The sequence below is a fragment of the Melanostigma gelatinosum genome (genome assembly GCF_949748355.1).
Source record: "Melanostigma gelatinosum genome assembly, chromosome: 17".
NCBI lineage: Eukaryota > Metazoa > Chordata > Actinopteri > Perciformes > Zoarcidae > Melanostigma > Melanostigma gelatinosum.
Window position 1 is genome coordinate 2,434,756 of NC_136650.1, and position 20,027 is coordinate 2,454,782.

The window sequence follows — 20,027 nt, forward strand, 5'->3', positions numbered from 1 at the left end:
ACTTCAAATGCTTTTACCACTCAAACCGTTAACGACAATTTTGTGTGTGAATGTTACTGCCTTGTGTATCCTGTGTCCATTTGGAGCTTTGGTTGTGTCTGTAGTCAGAAACATGTGTTGCATGTTTAAAAAGTACGTCTCCGACCTAACATGTCAAAGCTGACACTTTTATTCTTCAACTGACAGTTAAAATACGTTCACGTCTAAGGGGCTGATCACTCTGAGAGAAACTCGTCTCCAGCTAAACCATTGTTCCTATAGTACAGAACGCCTGGTGTGTGCTCCTCTCTTGTGCAGCACGTTGCATTTTTCTAGTGGTTTTAAGACATGCGTTCAAATTAAAATATTCTCAACTTTTCAGTGCAAATCCACAGTCATACTGCTTGTCAATGTCACGCTTAGCCCAGGCAGCCAATCAAATCGAGCAAGAGGCGGGCTTCACTACTTTACCACTTCCCTCCTAGTTTGATGCTGGTAGATGTGGTAGGGCTGGCAAGCCAGTTACCTGTTGGACCGTGAGACAGCTACGGAGTATGAGAGGGGGAAGAGGGAATTTATATTTCATGCCGTGACAGTGTCATGTAGAGTAACAGAGAGAGAGAAAGACCACATTTGCCATTAACACAACTGATTGCGTGGTTGTGCACATGGCCCCACTCCACAGGCATGCAGCATGACCCATCAGGGGTTCCACCCTGGCTAGCCTAGAAGTCCTCACTACACGAGGTATGATGCTGCAATTCATGCACAGGTCCTTAAAAGGCCTTCCATCAGATGCTCAAGGCCAATACAAGAGGGGCAAAGATTGTGGCCGTGTTCTTGCCGCAGTCTTTGGAGGGTGAATCATCCGCAACTCCAACCGATGTGATCACCGGGCACGGTAAATGCTCCGCTATGTTCACCAGCTAGTCTGCAACATTATTTCAATCAGGAAACAAAAGTGTGATTAAGAAAATATACTAGTTTATTATTAACAGATGATAACATGTGATGATAAAGTCTTCGGAGTCTTTGGTGCTTGGACTCTACAGGGAGATTTGTAATGGAGGGGTGTCTGCTCTGAGCAGCAGCAAGATGAATCCCTCCGTGGAGTCCAGACACTGGTGGTGGTGGTGGCTGATAAGATGATGAAGCTGATGACTCTGATGAAGACTGGGTGGAGATGGGGAGGTGAAGGGGTGTGTAACAGCAGCATAAACGTACTGAAGGTAGAGAGACAATCATATTTAAAAGAGACAGCAGCAAGATGATAGGCTAACCATGTCATTGTGTCATTGTGCTATTGGATAGAAGAGACCAGCTGATCTAAACAGCTGATATCATGATTGACAGCCTCGAACATTGACAGCAAGGAAATAATGAGTGAGCACGTGTGAGGAGTGAGGCAGATGTATGAGAAATAAACGACGGGATTAGGCATGCAAGAGTATAATCTTCCTGACTGAATTTACGCTAGAGCTTCATGTGTCTGCTGTTTGCTGCTAAACAGGTAGTGTATGCTGGGTTTTTAGAGGTTTTTTTAAACTGAAAACAACTGCTTGTTGCAGCTAAAAACAAGGAAGATGAGAGCAGAGTTTGTGGGCTATAAAACCAAAACTGTGAGCTAAAAGATGCTAAAACGCAACCTGAGAAGAACTGCAGTGCTGGGTAGTAATTCTGGAGGGTTTGCCCTTTCACATATATGAAATAGGTATTTGAGCCATTGTTCAAATAAAAATATTGAAAATGCAACTTTAAATGAACTTGATCTTGTCTGGTGAACTTTTGTACCTGACATTGCTGTTGTAGATGTTGAAGGTGAGGCAGACAATTCCCAGCAGGATTCCCAACCCAGCAAAGACAGAGACGGACACAAATATCTTCTGGGACAGGTAGCGAAACTCCTCAATGACCACTGTCTGGTCTGCAGGGGGTCCTGAGCCTAGGCAACACAACGCAGAAGAGACTGTAGGGTAAAGACGAGATGAGTCACAGAGGTAAAAAAAAAACCGTATGTAGAGCACAAAAGTGAAATACATTCCCAGTGTTGGCTCCGACTACTGGTCTAACTACCAGTGCAGTGTCCAGCCATGCCTCAGCCTCCCAGCCACACACGGTCACTTAGTGTGTGTCTCCATTACAAAGGTTCATTTAATGTTCAGAACAGCAAGAACGGGTACATAGACGGGTACACATTTCACTGGTGTGAAAAAAACACTTTCAGTTCATTTAATTCATTGACCTCTACTTTGCATTATTCATGAGCCATTTCCTGATTTTACAAAGAAACATTGGAATAATGAAGTGCAAGGTCTGTTCACTGATGCACAAGGCTCCGTCAAATGAGGCAGTACAAACCTGAGAAATGTATGCTCATACTTACAGTTATGTGTAAAATAAAATGATCAGCTGCGAAATAAATCTCAAGGTTATTTTACCTGAAATAATCTATTCAAACGCATGATCTGAAACTTGCTGATTTCAACATAACTGCATGAAAGACACAAGGCAACTTTTTGTACAAGCAAAGAAGATAATGAAGTGTTGCTTTCAGCAGAGTGGGACCTGATGAACAGGGAGTTGTGATGAGTCTTCATGGTGGACAAATTACAGCAAATAAAATGCAACAAAAATAACAAATCATTCCCCAATCAAAGAGTCTAAACTCAAACTTGTACAGAGGATAGAATCAAACACCAAACAAGAGAGTGGGAGTGAGCTACAAGATACATCTTATTGCAATCGGTCAGTCCAGTCTAGAGGGTGGTAATGCACCTGAAGCTCTTTAATAAACGCAGAAAACATCAGAAGAATAATAACTTGTACCATGTACTGAGAACAGCAGTTTAGCTAGCTAATAACCACCATGAACAAAAATAAACACATCTGTTGTGCCTGAAATCACTCCCTTGCTTACTCATTCATACTACAACATGTAAATTTCCTCTCGTTACAGTTAAAATAAACTTACGTCTTCACAGGAAACAGTTCAGGCAACAAAATGACTTAGTTCGGTTTAGGAAAAGATTGTTGTTTGGGTTAAATAAATACAGAAGTGCTGTTACTGAAGTATGCAAGTTACGTGAAAACTAAATAACATTGCATGATTGGTCTGGACATGTGCAGGGTGTTTTTAATGTATATTGAATTTTGGGCGCCTTTTGTTGCTCAGCTGTGCAATGTTGACTACAGGTCCGCAAAGATGTTATCAAGACAAGAATGGACATCTCTTACCCACTCCTCATGGCTGCCACATCCTGCCAGTGCAGCAGTAAGTCTGATCCGCTGAAGATCTTCAAGTGAGTTCAATACATTGCAATATTGCAAAGGGTGCATTGGATACTGTATACATTGAGAAGAGCTGGCGGGACCAGGAGGCATGATTCCGGGAGACCAAGCAGCGGAGGGCCGTTTCCATCTCCTAGTTCTTCCTCTCCGTCTGGCCTTTGGATTGGGGGTGAACCCCAGAGGAGAGACTGACGGTGGCCCCCAGCAGAGCGCAGAATTCCCTCCAGAAGATGGAGGTGAACTGAAGACCTCGGTCGGAGACTGCGTCGACTGGAATCCCATGCAGGCGGAAGACGTGCAGGGAGATGAGTTCTGCCCTCTCTTTAGCAGACGGGAGCTTTAGCAGAGGAATAAAATGGGCCAGCGTACTAAATCTGTCGACCACAGTCAGGATGGCGGTAGCCCAGTCACAAAGTCCAGGGAGATGTGGGACCATGAGGACGATGAGGCACTGGGAGAGGCTGCAGGAGGCCGGCCAGAGCCTGGTGAGAAGGCTTGTGTTGATTGCAACGACTTGACCCCTAGTCGCGGCCCTCACTGATTCCTCAATCTCCCAGTTGAGGACAGCGACTTGGCAGGAGGCAGGAAGGATGGAAGCGGAGCCAGAGGTAGGTTCCTCCTCTCCCTGGAACTGACAGGAAAGGACATCAGGCTTGAAATTGTGGGACCCGGGGCGATAGGAGAGCGTGAAGTGGAACCGTGTGAAGAATAGAGACCACCTGGCATGTCGAGGAATTGAGTCTCTTGGCTGTGCGGATGTACTCAAGGTTCTTACGATCGGTTCAAACATAGGCGCTTGGTTCCCTCCAGCCAGTGACACCACTCCTCCAGGGACAGCGTCACTGCTAGTAATTCCCGGTTACCAATGTCATCGTTTCTCTCGACGGAGGAAAGCCGACGAGAGAAAAAGGCGCAGGGATGTAGCTTCTGGTCAGCGGCAGAGCCCAACCCCAACCCCTATTTCCCCAACCCCTATGTCGGAGGCATCCACCTCCACCACAAATTGTCTGTCAGGATCTGGGACTTGGAGGATGGGTGCTGAGGTGAACCTGGACTTCAGCTTCTGGAAGGCCTCTTCGGCTGCAGCAGTCCAGAGGAAGGGAATCCTGGAGGTGGTGAGGGCAGTGAGTGGAGAAGCGACAGAGCTGTAATTCCTGATGAACCTCCTATAGAAGTTGGCAAACCCCAGGAAACATTGAAGCTGCTTGCGGGAGTTTGGGACAGACCAGGTAGTGATGGCAGCAACCTTTTAAGGGGTCCAGCTTGATGCTGCCCTGGGAAACGATATATCCCAGGAACGAAACCGTGGGAATGTGAAAATCGCACTTCTTCACCTTCACAAAAACGGAGTTCTCCAGTAGGCGTTGAAGCACGGACTTGACATGGTGCACGTGTTCCTCTTGGTTCTTGGAGAAGATCAGGATGTCATCGAGGTACACAAATATGTGCCGGTCCAACATGTCCCGGAACACGTCGTTTACCAGGGCCTGGAAAACGGCAGGGGCTTTGGTTAAGCCGAAGGACATCACAAGGTACTCGTAATGTCCTTTAGGTGTGTTGAATGCCATCTTCCACTCATCCCCCTCTCTGATCCGGACCAGGTGATAGGCGTTGCGGAGGTCGAGCTTGAAGAAGATGGTGGCTCCTTGAATTAACTCAAAGGCTGTCACGATGAGTGGCAAGGGGTACCGGTTGTTGACCGTGATCTCATTTAAGCCCCGGTAGTAGATGCAGGGTCTGAGGGTCTTGTCCTTCTCCACGAAGAAAAATCCAGCCCCTGCGGGACATGACGCCGTGTTGGTCTGAGTTGTGGCTGCTGTGAGTTGCTGTACCTGGTCAATCAAGGTGGTCAGAATCTGGTTCTGATTCGCCAGAGTGTGGGGAACCTCGGCGGTGTTGGTGACCACCAGGGTCTCGTGTCGCCTCGTCGATCGACCCGAACCGGTGATGCGGTGTTGTAAGCTGGGTCCATGTTCTTGGCAGATGATACTTTAACGGGTGTGGTAAGGACACAGAAGCAGTACGACCGACACACTGAATAGTTGGAATCAAAGCTTTAACAGGTTTTTTTTTTTTTTTCCTGGTGTAACATAGTTAAAGAGGTTCAGGTTAAATCTTGCTAAATGGGAAAAGTCTGCCACCTGCTGTTGTAAATGTGTACCTGCACTGAATATCCCCAAAGGACTATGAGGTAATCTAGACGCAAAGGACTATGGGTAATCCTGAATGCAATGGAGGATTTACTGAAGGTAACAGGTCCGTGAATGTCCGTGGACAATATAATGTTAACTAACTTTAAAAGTACACAAGAGTTGAGCTGGCTTTATTTAGTTGAATATTATTTGTCTTAGATAATATTCGCCATGTTTTTATTCAGTTAACTATACGTTTTTTGTGTTTTATTGCCAGTAAAAATGTCGCCAATAAAGCTAACGTTAGCTAATACTAACTTGATGCCATCTTTCTAGACAGAGCATGCGCAGTTGTCCGCAAGATGACCCATTCTTCCATGTTGTCCTTTGTCATCAATGCAGGTATGTTACAGTATGTTCTATAGTCTACATGTTTACTCAGTTATACAATTTGGTACCTCCGATATGACTCCTATCAGTTTTGGCAGGGGTAGGGGGCTGCGTACCACACCTGTTCCATTTTCACTAGGTGACCGTCAGGTGGGGGATAGAACAGCTTATAGTGAGGATTTGGTGCACAGTCCTTTCAGAGTCAGCCTATAGTTGAGTTACATCTACCACTGTGCACTAGTACATCAGTTCCAGACCCTCCCCTTGATGATGTGAGACTAGTTGACCAAATGAGCACAATTGTGCAGCAGATAGGGCAGCAGCTAGCTGATAGCATTCTGTCACGCCTCAACACATCAAGCCCTGCAGGTTCTGTGCCTACAAGTCCTGAAGAAACATTCCAAAAGAAAGACTCCAGCCGCACACTGGATCTCTCCCAAGTCCGCCTGGTAACTCAGAGAGGAGTCAAGGACCCACCTGTATTCCGAGGAGAGAGTTCGGATATGCTGGCTGTTGACGAATGGGAAGAATCAATGAAGAATTACATCAGAAAGAGTGGTGTTTAGCTTGAGAATCAGGCTGAGGAAATTCTCATCCACCTGAGCGGCAGAGCAAAGGACGTTGTGAGATTTGGAATAAGAAACGGTGAAGTTGATGTCCGGCATAACCCACAGGCCATCTATGGACTCCTGCGCAGACATTTCAGTGTGAGCCACTGCTCCTCTGTGCCTCTGGCTGACTTTTATTCCACCACGGCAAATGAACAGGAGGATCCATATGAGTATTGGCTTAGACTGAACCGAGCAGCTGATGTTGCTGCAAGTGGTCTTGAAGAGCAGGGTAAAATGTTTGACAACCCCAGTGTTGAAGTTACACGGATGTTCATCAGACACTGCCCCAGTAAAGATCTAGCTCTTACCTTTAGGTCCAAGACAATGGATAAATAGTCGGCTCGTGAAGTTCAGGAAGTGTTAGATGAATACCATCTAGAGAAGGGACTCAGGTCTTCTACAGAGAGGAGTAGCAGAATCAACATGAATAAAGTTGAGGTTAGCGCTAATGCTAGTTCAGTTTCAGACATCCCCAAACAGAAAAAGGCTGTGAGTCAAGAGACCGCCACTCTGGCGAGGTTAATTGGAATGCTAGAGAAAGTGTTGCTCCAGGGCCCGGGTTATGCTCAAGCCAACAAAAAGCCACATTCCAACAACAGGCTTCCGAGAGTTGAGGGATTAAATGAGACGCCATGTTCCATTTGTAAAGACGGCTCTCACTCTGCCCTCACACACCGTCGAGAGAACAGGCTCTGTTTCCTGTGCCACTTACCTGGCCACCCAAGACGCAACTGCCCAGAGGGAAGACGTCCTTCTGACTATGGTCAGCAGGGAAACTAAATGATCTGCGTGCAGGGGAGGACAACGCAGATCAAGTGAGTGAACCTCCCACCTTGGATTTGACAGACATTGATGATTATGAAACATTGTATCACACCTACAGCAGCATAGTGCCATCACAAAAAACACTGATTGTGCAAGGCTTGCAGAGACTCTCAAAGACTGACAGCCTATTCTACACAGATGTGACTACTGATGGAGAGCATGTTCTCAGAGCATTAATAGACAGTGGATCTATGGCATGCACTATAAGTGAGGCAGCTGCCACAAAACATTCACAGTCCATCCCTAACATTGAAAAGAAATCAGCTGAGGACTTTGTTGTTGTTGGCTGTGGGGGTCACCTGATCACACCTTCTGCCATGTATGACCTCACTGCATCAGTTTATGGCTATAAGGTGATAATTCCTGTTCTAGTTGTGCCAGGCCAAACTGATGAAATGATTCTCTGTTTGTGGCAAAACATTACGTCTCCAGTGAACAGTGCTCCAAATGATAAGTTGCCCCATTTGGCATCCCTGCTGTCCTACTCGGATGAATGGGAAGGCGGTGCAATGCCAAACAGAATCGGCACAGCTAAACTCAAAAGATGTGTCACTCTACAGCCGATGTCTGAACATTTAGTGTGTGCTAAACTGCCTGCATCTGACATCACTGGAGTGGGGAGTACAGTCATCATCGAACCCACCCAGTCCAAAGCCAGGCCTGCACAAATGATGGTGGGGAGGGTTGTTACTTTCTTATGGGGAGATGGTTGGGTTCCAGTCAAAATAGTAAATCCCACTGATAAGCCTCTCACCATTAAAATAAATGCAAAGGTTGCAGATGTGTCCCCCTGTCTTTCTGTGCAGGACTTACCTGAACCCGATCGCATCCAATGCAATGCGCAATACACACAGAGCTCACCACCTGCACCAAGGTCGGAAGAGGAGATATCGCGCATCCTAAATGACATGGGCCTGCAGGATGTGGACCTCTCATCTTGTGAAGTTTCCCTCGAATGGAAGGATAAGCTGCTGCAGCTCATTGAGCAGTATGAGTCCACCTTTTCGAGGCACAAAATGGACTGTGGTGAGGCGGCAGATTTTGTCCACAGAATCCGCTGAGTGGATGACAAGCCCTTCAGACTTCCATTCAGGCGGGTCTCACCGTGCCATTATGACAAGCTTCGTACAGCTCTGAATGAGATGGAGGAATTGGGAATAATTCGTAAATCTCAAAGCGAGTATTCATCTCCCCTCGTCCTGGTTGTCAAGCCGACAAAGGATCTTCGCATCTGTAATGACTTCAGGTGGTTGAACGCAAGAACAGTGAAGGACGCACATCCGTTGCTCCTCATCAGACAGACTCCCTTGCTGCACTTGGTGGCAATGTGTTCTTCTCCACAATGGACCTCACATCAGGGTTCTACAATGTCAGGCTGCACGAGGATGACAAGAAATACACAGCGTTTTCCTCCCCATTCGGTCTCCATGAGTATAACAGGATGCCCCAGGGCCTGACAAACAGTCCTGCCACTTTTATGCGAATGATGATGTCCATCTTTGGCGATGAGAACTTCACAAGTCTGTTATGCTACCTGGATGACCTTATGGTGTTTTCTCCATCTGAACAGGTTGCACTTGAGCGTCTGCAGATGGTTTTCTCACGCCTTGCTGCTAACAACCTGAAGCTCGCGCCTAAGAAGTGCCACTTTCCTTGCCGGTCTCTCAAGTTTCTGGGACACATCATATGTGGAGATGGTGTTAGGACGGATCCAAGTAAAGTACAGGCTATAAATGATGTGCAGGAAGCTGATCTGATGGACTCTGATGGGAAAACACCTTGTGCTAAGAAAATCTGATCTGAAGAGGAAGAGGCCTAAACCAAAATTCAAAAGAGGCCATGTTAAACTGTCCCCGACTGACTGGACTGATGAGTGCAGGGAAGCATTCAGAACTTTGAAACATGAGATTGTGCACAGTGTCGCGTTGGCCCATCCAGATTTTGATGCACCATTCATCCTCGCTGTTGACGCCTTCTTTGATGGCCTAGGAGCTGTACTCTCGCAGTTGCCTCCTGATGGAAAGATTGCCAGACCAGTGGCGTTTGCCAGCAAGACACTGTCACACTCCCAGCTGAACTATCCAGCACATCGGCTGGAGTTTCTCGCTCTTAAATGGGCGGTCTGTGACAAATTTAGCCATTGGCTGAAAGGGCGATGTTTCTCAGTCTGGACGGATAATAATCCATTGACATACATCTTAACTAAGCCTAGATTAGATGTATGTGAACAAAGATGGGGTTCAAGGCTTGCAGCATACAGTTTTGACCTAAACTATGTCCCTGGCACAAAGAATGTGGTTGCCGATGCACTGAGTAGGGAGCCATTTGTCCAGTCATGCATAGGCCACCGTCTTGTGACTGAACTGTATGCCTCATTACTGAACAATGTAAATGGAATGGTGGATAGGACAGTACAAGATGCATTCAGATGTACTACTAACTGCCAGTTGGTTGTTGATCAGTCCGAAGAGGGAGCTGTTGTCACTCCACCACCTCCACCGCAGGGGTCCCTCTCTTCACAGGATGTCTCGGCTATTCTCCAGCTTGCCGATGTCAACCAGATTGATTCCCTACCAAAGAGCTCCTGGAGATGGCTGGCATTCAAAAATCACATACCACCCGGTACCATCCTATGGGGAATGGAGTTGTCGAGCGATACAACAGGACTCTTGGGAACATGATAAGGGCTCTACTGCCCCAGTCCAAAGCCAGGTGGCCACAAATGCTTGAGATGCTGACGTTTTGCTACAACTGCACTGAACACGAGACAACAGGTTTTGCGCCTTTCTTTCTCATGTTTGGGAGGATTCCGCATCTGCCTGTCGATGTTGTGTTCCAGCATGCCCTCCCTAATGGTGCTGTTGTTGACCACCATGAGTTTGTCTCTCGCTTGAAACATGACCTGTCTGAAGCTGCACGAATTGCCCGGCTGAACAGTCTGACAGAACGGGCTCGTCAGGCAAAGAACTACAACCGCAAAGCAAAAGGGTCACCCCTCACTGTTGGTGACAGAGTCTTGCTTGCAAATCGCGGCGAGAGAGGCAGGAGGAAAATTGCAGACAAATGGGAGTCCACAGTTTATGAAGTGGCATCTGTGAGGCCTGGAATCAATGTGTCATCAGAGATCCTGCGACATCAAGAGAAAAAGTTGGTCATAGAAATGTTGGGAACGTAGAGGAGCGTGTTTGGGTTATCAGCATCTAAGAAACTGAATTCTTGACATCAATAGAATTATTAATGTGAGTAACAATTATTAATGATTATTAATAACAACGGGGCACCACCCTGTGAACAGGGACCAATAACCAAACGATAAAACTAAGTCTCATAATTAGTGGCCACTCCTAATGTCAATAGTCTGAGTATGACTACACATTCAGAGTGAAAGTGAAGGTTTAAGTTCGAGCACAGGCTACTACATCCAGTTATTATTACACACATATGCACAAGTAATCACAGACGACTGCTCTTTAAAGTATAACAGAGTTTATTAAATCAAAATAATAAATGATCAAGTCAATTAATATTGCAACCAACAAACACTATTATACAATTATATGTCTACTACCTAGTCAAATGAATAAAATGGGGAAGGATATATGTATATAGGTGTGGATGTATGTATGCAAGTATGTGTGTGTGTAACTCTATGTGTGGTAACCTATTCAATCAGTGATGAAAAGGGAGGGGCCATCTAGAACTACAGCCTAGAGCTACAAACCAAAATGGCGGACATGAGGGACCTAGACAAAATGGCTGAGAGTGACCTACAAGCCAAGATGGTGGACTCGAGTGACCTAGACAAAATGGCGGAGAGGTGGCTGTGTGTGACCACGTGTGACGGCGCAGCACGTGTGTCGGGACAATAGATGGCGAGAGGTTCACCCAAAATCAGAGGCTCTATGTGTGTGTAGGTTAAGGGAGAGAGAGAGAAAAAGAGAGAGAGAGAGAGAAATCAAAGCTTCTGTGTGCGGTTCACGTCGTAGTGAGGATGAGAACAGCTGATCTTATCTTGCACAAGTCTGCTGTCGTCGTTCTGAACTGACGGCGCTTATACGAGGATAGCCACGATTCTACACCTCACTCACAGACCCGATTTAAGGAAGATAGAGTAAAACAAAACGAAATGAAATAATCCCCAAACAAAACAGTTATAGCAGGAAATACACAATATAACGGGACTCCGTGGTCCGCGATGGTTGCGCAATACCTCGGTATAACGCGACAGTGACTTAACACAACAAGATACGGGAATAACAACACATAAATGAATAACCTAGATTAAACTAAGGCTAAATTAAGCTGAGCTAAGCCCAGACACCTTGACTCTTACTTTGAGAAGCTTCGTTGAAAGGGGTCAGTTTCCGTGGAGGAATCTTTCATTCCTCTACGGATGAGAGCTGTGGTCGGCGCGGCTTTGCAGCTGGCGCGGACTCGGCCTCCTCACTGCAGAGAGGGGGCCTGTGGTTCAACTTCGGCTGAGGCACGTTGTCGGTTCGTTCCTCCCGGTAATCATCGGTGAGGAAAGAGTGTTGTTCGTCTTTCTGCCGGTGGTGTGCACACAAAAAGGCGGAGAACGGATCACGGAAGTTATTCGTTCTCGCGGGATAGGGTCCTTAAACTCAGAATAAAACACAGTCTGTTTCGACCAGCAAATGCCACGTGCGACCTGAGATGAGGGTTGATGAGGCCGGCGGTCCTCGTGAATCTTGTTGTAGCCCGGACGAGGTCCAGAGGGAAGAGGGCGATTCTCGCCGTGAGAGCGCTTATAACCAGGTCGGCACAAACAGCGGGGGTCACTTTCTTGGCCAATGAAGGGCCAGCGTCAGGTTTTGGCCGGAGCTGGGGGTGTGGTCATCCTGGGTGGACAACGGATCAGATCTCAGGTCAGGCGGTTGTTGAGAGGGAAGACACATGTGAGGGGCTCAGCCAGCCAGGAGGCGTCGCCAGACCCCAACAGAAACCTCCTACTCCCTGTGAGTTTTCTCCCGATGGAAGGTGACGACACCTTGGAGTCAAGCTGCTCTTCAGTTGCTGGAAGTGGACAATGTGATCCAGTGGTTCCTGTTGCTGTACAGGACAGTGTGACAAAGACAATTGACTGGCTCCTACAAATGGATGATGCAAGTGATGGGGACACTACAGCCAGCCAACCCGATTGTTCTCTTGTTGTGGCTGTGAGCGCTCCACCCTCGGAGACTGGAGTGACTGTGGTCCCACATACTGTGTGTGAGGTTTTGAATGCCTCGGATCCTTCAGTTCAAGCTGCACAGTTGCCTTCCCCTGGACCACCTGCTGGATGTGTGGTGTCCCAGGAAGTACCTTCCCAGCCCTCAGCAGAGGAAGCTCTACATATCCCCTCCCCTAAACAGGCAACTGACACACAGCTAGGTGCACTCACGCAGGACCATGTAGTTTGCGCACAGCCGCCTCCACTTTGCACTAGGGCAGGTAGACCTGTAAAACCTCCAGTTCGACTCATTTGTGAAATGAACAAACAGATTGTAGATGACTCAGTGTCATCAGTTGATTCTTTGTTTTCTTTTGTGAGGAACATGTTTTCTGGTTAGAATGCTGACTATTTAGAGGGTTTTTTTTACACTTAACTGAGGTATCTTACAGTTGCCTATGTCATAGAGCAGTGTTTACAAAGTGAGAGGTGTACACGGCATCTTTTTGTGTCTATGTTGGTAGGGGGATTGGCCAATCCCTTGCTGACTTAATTCTAAGTGAAAAGTTTCTAACTGACTGAACTGGTTATGCTCTTATGACTACGCAATTGGAGTTTTGTCAATTGTATCTTTTTTTTTTCTCATTCAATGTGCCCCAATTTAGCAGGATTTAAGAGGGGTGTATGTAACATAGTTGAAGAGGTTCAGGTTAAATCCCGCTAAATGGGAAAATCCGCCACCTGCTGTTGTAAATGTGTACCTGCACTGAATATCCCCAAAGGACTATGAGGTAATCTAGACGCAAAGGACTATGGGTAATCCTGAACGTGACGGAGGATTTACTGAAGGTAACGGGTCCGTGAATGTCCGTGGACAATATAATGTTAACTAACTTTAAAAGTACACAAGAGTTGAGCTGGCTTTATTTTGTTGAATATTATTTGTCTTAGATAATATTTGCCATGTTTTTATTCAGTTAACTATACGTTTTTTGTGTTTTATTGCCAGTAAAAATGTCGCCAATACAGCTAACGTTAGCTAATACTAACTTGATGCCATCTTTCTAGACAGAGCATGCGCAGTTGTCCGCAAGATGACCCATTCTTCCATGTTGTCCTTTGTCATAAATGCAGGTATGCTACAGTATGTTCTATAGTCTACATGTTTATTCAGTTATACAATTGTTATTATAGAATGAAAAAGGTAACAGTTCAGTGTGATAAATCTGTATAAATATATTTTTGGTTATATATACTTTTGTAATTCTCCTCATACATTTAAGAGACAATTTATGTTCTATTTCGGCTATTTTATTTAAATGAAATTAAACCCACTATACGATCACTGTATCAATGTCAACTATGGGTAATCCTGAACGTGACGGAGGATTTACTGAAGACGGAGCATGCGCAGATGTCCGCAAGATGACCCATTCTTCCATGTTGTCCTTTGTCATAAATGCAGATGTGGAATAAACCTGCTGTTACCACAAGCCTGACCAGCCCCGAGAGATTCATTTAGCCAGGAGACATCTTCACAGAGGTTACACTGGCAGATTCGCGGGCCACATAAAATGACGTGGCGGGCCGTATGTTTGACACCCCTGCCCTATATCATTAGTCTACATAAAACTGCAGCAGAGATTGGATCAACAATTTAATTGTATTCTGTGCCTAGATATCCTGTCCATGAAAGTCACGAACAGGACCGGTGACAAAGGGCAGCCCTGGCGAAGTCCAACACCCACCGGGAACGTGTCTGACTTATTACCGAGAATGCGGACACAGCTCCTACTGCAGTCGTACAGAGACTGGATCGCCCGTTGTAATGGGTCCGGCACCCCGTACTCCCGCAGCACCCCCCACAAGAACCCCCGAGGGACCCGGTCGAAAGCCTTCTCCAAGTCCACAAAGCACATGTAGACTGGTTGGGCAAACTCCCAGAACCCCTCCAGTAGTCTTGCGAGGGTAAAGAGCTGGTCCACTGTTCCACGGCCAGGACTGAATCCGCACTGCTCCTCTTGGATCTGAGGTTCGACAAACGGTCGGAGCCTGCTTTCCAGCACCCTGGCATAAGCCTTCCCCGGGAGGCTGAGTACTGTGATACCCCGGTAATTCGAGCACTCTCTCCGGTCCCCCTTTTTGAAGATGGGAACCACCACCCCGGTCTGCCAGTCCAAGGGCACTGATCCCGACCCCCATGTGACATTGAAGAGGCGTGTCAGCCAGGAGAGCCCAACCATGTCCAGCGCTTTCAGCATCTCAGGGCGGATCTCATCCACCCCCGGCGCCTTGCCACCAAGGAGCTTTTTAACTACCTCAGCGGTCTCTGCCAGGGATATGGGTGAGCCTCCCCCTAGATCTTCAGGCGCTGCCTCCTCTGCAGAGGACATGTTGGTCGGGTTTAGGAGTTCCTCAAAGTGCTCTTTCCACCACCCGACGATGTCCCCCGTCCATGTCAGCAGTTCTCCCCCCCCTGCTGAGAACAGCCTGGGGTAAGCCCTGCTTTCCCTTCCTGAGACGTCGGATGGTTTGCCAGAACCTCCTTGAGGAGCTGGAACATGTTGCCGGTGAGAGGGAAGTCTGGGTCAGCCTGCTTGGCCTGCTGCCACCGCGACCCCGGATAAGCGGAGGAAAATGGATCGATGGATGGAATATAAACTGGCACCTTAATAAATTTGCACCTTATTGATATCCAATATGTTATATATTACTCGTTGTACTCTTTCCTACTTTGTACTGCCACTGCTGAGATCCCTCAAGATAATTCCCCCAGAAATACTCTGGTTACTCTCCTAAACTGGAAAAGGAATGTAATGAGATTTAGCTTCCATTAAATTTGCATTCCATTTAGCCTATGCACTAAATGTGAGTGTAAGAGTGTGTGTCTGTCAGTGTTGCCAACATAGCTGTGCTTTTAGAGCATCTGAAGCTTGAGCAGTGACAGACGAGCCCCAGGCAATGCATTGTAACATCTGTGAGCCTTGGCATATTTGAATGAGATGTTAATAGCAGCCATGTTGTCATGGAGTCTTAAGGTCAGAATAGTAACAAGAGCTTCTTTTGCCTCACAAATGTGTTGCTATGGAGGCTGCTGGTTCGTATGCAGTTGAGAATGTGTCACACTTCAGAGTCTGATGCAGAGGATTACTTTGAGAATCTTACTTCAAAAGCTTGGTGTTTGTTATTCATAAGGCAGATATTTTTGATTCATGTCATATTCAGAGAACACAACCTTAACAATACTGTGAGGAAAAGAGATAGTTTTTATCAAAAAGTGGATACAAATGATCTTTCATCATCAAGCTGAGCATATCTGGAGAGGCCGACTGTTGTGTAGAGTAAACGCCTATATCTGTAGTTAGGGGATGTAGAGTGATTGAACTCAACTTCGGGCTACCATAAACTCGGAAACAGTGATTGCAATACATCATGCTACATAATCAAGTTCTTTATAAATGAGAATATTATTAATTAAACTATTGACAGAAAACACAACTAATAACTAATTGTCTTTACGCTATGTATAGCCTATGCTGGAGATACAGTCATCAACATCAGATAAGGAAGCACAGGGATTGGATAAAAAGCAGCACACGACATCCTCCAACCAGCCAGACCAAGTGCCACTGAGCCGGGACAAGAGCTAGGCTGCCACAGCGTGGCCTTGGGCTCTTCCACTTCCTGCTCCTGGCTGATGGAGGTCGCAGGAAGGTAGAATGGATAGGACTTGGGCTGGCCCAGCAACTGTAGATCAGTGACCACACCAACAGAGCGCAGGACTCCAGTGGGATGAGGGGAGGGGGGCTCTATGTTTGCATCAGTGATGCTTGATGCTAAAACATAGTCAAAGTTGATGGACAATGTGTTCCTGATGTTGAATGATTCATGTTAAGTTAAACTGCTGTTCCTCATTCCTCCGAATGCAAATTCTAAGAATCCACTCCAGGAATACTCTACTGTTTTAGTTTTTTCTTTTGTAGAATAAAGGGACTACAACTGCTTTTTGTTGTGCAACCCTGAGTTGTGGAAAGACAATAAATTAACCTTGAACCTACTAAACAGAAAATCAATACATGCAACCATGAATAAATGCAATGAATACAGAGATGATTATAACTGACTGAGGACCATACATCAGATGAAGCGGTGAATGATATCTTTGCAAGATGTATTAACTTGTGGCAACATAGGAGACCACTAAGTGGATGAAATTCACTAAATGCAACACTGAGAGATTGGACATCACAAGGGAAAGTTCCAAAAGCAAATCAATATTAGCCTGCTATCTTGCTGGGAGGTCTTAATAATCTAAAGCATCAACCTCCAATCACAGTAAAAAGTAAGGTCTCAACTAACTGTTCTGATGGCCAGGAGAGGAGGGGGCAACCGATTCTCATGCCACTCCCTGGAGCTCTTGGGCATTCTCGGATCAGATCGGTCCCACAAGGTGACTCTGCTTGAGCCGATCTGTTTTTCTCTCTTTCAGCGGACAGGAAGGAAGTAACCTTTTTGTTCACCCCCACTTGGCTGGGTGTGATGGAGAAGTGGTGGCAGTGTTTGCCAGATGTTGCTGAATTCAGAGTTTTTGTTCTTTCAAAATTGGCTGGATGCAGGCCTTCGGCACATTCTGTAGGTTTGGGGATTTCGCTGATCTCTGGGTCAAGGGGCCAGCGGGAAATTGGGCAACGAGGAACAACTTGTTTTACAGCCTTCTATCAAGGTTGCAGTGTTCAATGTAAGTTGTGCAAAACTGTTTTGTTAAATAGACACAAAATGTCAATTAGTGAACATTCAATTTGGCATGATATAATTAGTTTATTTATTCCGTTTTTTCTCTCTGGCCAAGAAGTGAGTCTTTCAATCTTGAACATCTTCTTGGGCTGTGAGATGTTGACCTTTAAAAGGGTCAGTGCTGAGTCTGTGCCATGCAGTGCAAGACCCGTTCTGTTGGAAGTAGTACCAGTGAGCATAACTCGCTGAACTTTTCAGTAGGCTGAGGCTTGTGTAAATTGTCGAAATAATTAATTTTTTATCAAATGTGTTCTCATGTTTCCTTACCTCCTCATCCCTCACTCCCGTAGCTGTCCGTGCTGGATCCGTCCCCGTTGTTTTAAAAAGCTAAATAAATGATTAGCATGACGTCATCCAGCTAGCCAAACCTGTCTGGTGTACAGCTAGTACAGACGCTTCGCATGTACTGCTTCCCTTTCCCGCTAGTCTGCTGTCTGATTGTGAGGGCAGGCTGATCTGATATCAGCTCTTTGGCTGCAGAATCTCCGCAAAAGTTCTCCTCTCAAACGGGTCTTGGAGGAGGAGTGCTCGCACTGGCACGGGCGCCTGTAGAGACTTCTCCTGACGAGAACGCGCAGCGAGGGGGGCCTGATTGTTCTGGCCCCACTCTGAATCTATTTGAGGGCGCTGATTGGCTAACTTGTATGTCACTCATTTATATCTTCAATCAGCAATTGGCTAAACTGCTTTATAGACCCGCCTCTTTTGGGCCAAAACGATTCGGCCCCCTAGCTGCGCATTCTGAGACGTGTCGTGCACACAGGCGGAGAGCACGAGCAGGAAAAGCATATATTTTGCACAGATATCATATTTTACACACATTACTGGGTACATTCCATAGTTCAAAAACACAAATATTGACAATTTGTATAATTTATGATTATTATAATTATTATAATTTTTTTGTGTGGCTCATGGTGGGGCCAGGCCCCATGGCCCTCTATTGACCAGCCGCCACTGCTTTAGACTCTTAGTCCTGTAACGTTTGAGGGAAACCATCATAACATTTGCAGTATGTTAACAAAAGTGTATGCCATATTCCCCTGACGCACATTTTTTAAGTATCACATGACTTGTCTGTTTCCTTCTGCATGGTCTATGAAATGTGTCTCACCATGTTAACTACAGTAATACCTCATCACTCAAGTAAAGACTTCTGCAGTAAAAAAATTATCCAGAATCATAACTCATAAAAAGGATGCACCGTGCTTGTGAGTGGGTGTTTGTTGAAGGCAGATAGAGATTATGTGTGTGTGTGTGTGTGTACGTGTTTGTGTGTGTCTGTGTATGTGTGTGTACGTGTTTGTGTGTGTCTGTGTATATGTGTGTACGTGTTTGTGTGTGTCTGTGTATGTGTGTGTACGTGTTTGTGTGTGTCTGTGTATGTGTGTGTACGTGTTTGTGTGCGTCTGTGTATGTGTGTGTACGTGTTTGTGTGTGTCTGTGTGTGCGTGTGCGTGCGAGAGTCCTTTGGAAAATGTGTTCTCCAACACTAATATCTCCCCTTGCCCTTGATGATGGAATCGGGACATTGTGTTACCATGGCGACTGGCCCCATAATGGTTACCAAGGCAATGTGAGAAAGGCAGCGATGCAGCAGTGGTTGTCAAGGAGACCAAAGGGATGAGGGAGGACAGGAGATTGTCAACAAATACTGGAAAGTAAGGGAGGGAGTGAAGAGATGAGAGGGGTTAGAAAGATACGATGAGATGAGTAGATGAAGGAGGGATGATGGAATAATGGTTAGAAAGAAAAGGGAGAAGTAAGAAACAAGGTAAGAGGGAAGAAGAGAAGGGGATTGTGAGGAGAGAAGCAGACCCTGAGCTGTGACACATCAACATGTAGCAACCAATCTACCACAGAGCCCTGGTAACCTTGAGGAGGCCTAATGTTGTCATGTCACCGTCCTGGCTATTTCTAGTGTTGACTGCCAGGAAGGACGCCGCATACTGGCAGGGAGGGAGGAGGACATCTTGACAAGTGCCTTGGGGTGACTGGCTGCCACGCACATGACTTCAAACTGGCTTCTTGCACCGTATTACTCAGCTTGTCCACTGTCCAAGAGCATCTGCTGACTTGCAAACACAGTCCAGATGGCCCAGACAGTCTCACTAAGGGTGACTTACTGCAGCGTCAAACACCAAAAACAAGGGAGGTCCACACTTCCTCCGGCCTGCCCTCAAGTCTTGTCATATCAGAGCAAGAGGCTACTTGGATGACCTTGCCGTCTGTTGGCTTGATAACAAAAACTAGTTTCTGTCACACAGCCAGTGATGGATCAGTGCTTACAGCCTTTCAGTGACTGTACACGAGAGTTACGTCAAAGACTACCAGTGGACGTTGCAGCTTGTCTTGTGTCTTCACAGCTGAGATGTCAACAAACACTTGAGAATCAGCAGCTTCGTTTTCAGAGGAGTGGTGGGTTTCTCATTTTAAATAGATTTATTTAAAAATAAAAATTGGTGAAGCAATGTGACAAAAAAACAAGATATAATAACATGTTTACATGGAGGATAGACGTAAAACGAAAGTTACGAACGTAACTACGGTTCTATGAATCCTGGATGACCGCCAGAGGCAGTGCTTAACACTGGATATCTTCCGTCGCGCGCATGCGCAGGTCGAATATTTATATCAACAAAGTCACGTGTGACCTCGGATGACCACCGTCGTCTATAAGTTCCGGTGTCATCCTGAGCTCAGTCCTATGGAATCTTCTCGCGAGTTCACGGGATTCCGAGTGACCAAGAACTCTGGCGGTCATCCAGGATTCATAGAACCGTAGTTACGTTCGTAACTTTCGTTCTATTTCATCCTTACTGACCGCCAGAGGCAGTG

At 46.3% G+C, this 20,027-nt stretch overlaps 1 protein-coding gene across 2 annotated transcripts in view; it reads right to left on the reverse strand.

Moving 5' to 3' along the window:
* The window catches only part of gabbr1b (gamma-aminobutyric acid (GABA) B receptor, 1b), an 83,967-nt gene that overhangs the window by 27,420 nt on the left and 36,520 nt on the right, over positions 1 to 20,027 (reverse strand). The window contains exon 10 of one of the 2 annotated variants that reach the window (XM_079287944.1): positions 1,771 to 1,921. In XM_079287944.1, the coding sequence (XP_079144070.1) occupies positions 1,771 to 1,921 (151 nt within the window). Of the gene's footprint in view, positions 1 to 1,770; positions 1,946 to 20,027 lie in introns of both variants that reach the window. The other variant, XM_079287943.1, reaches the window with a different exon arrangement.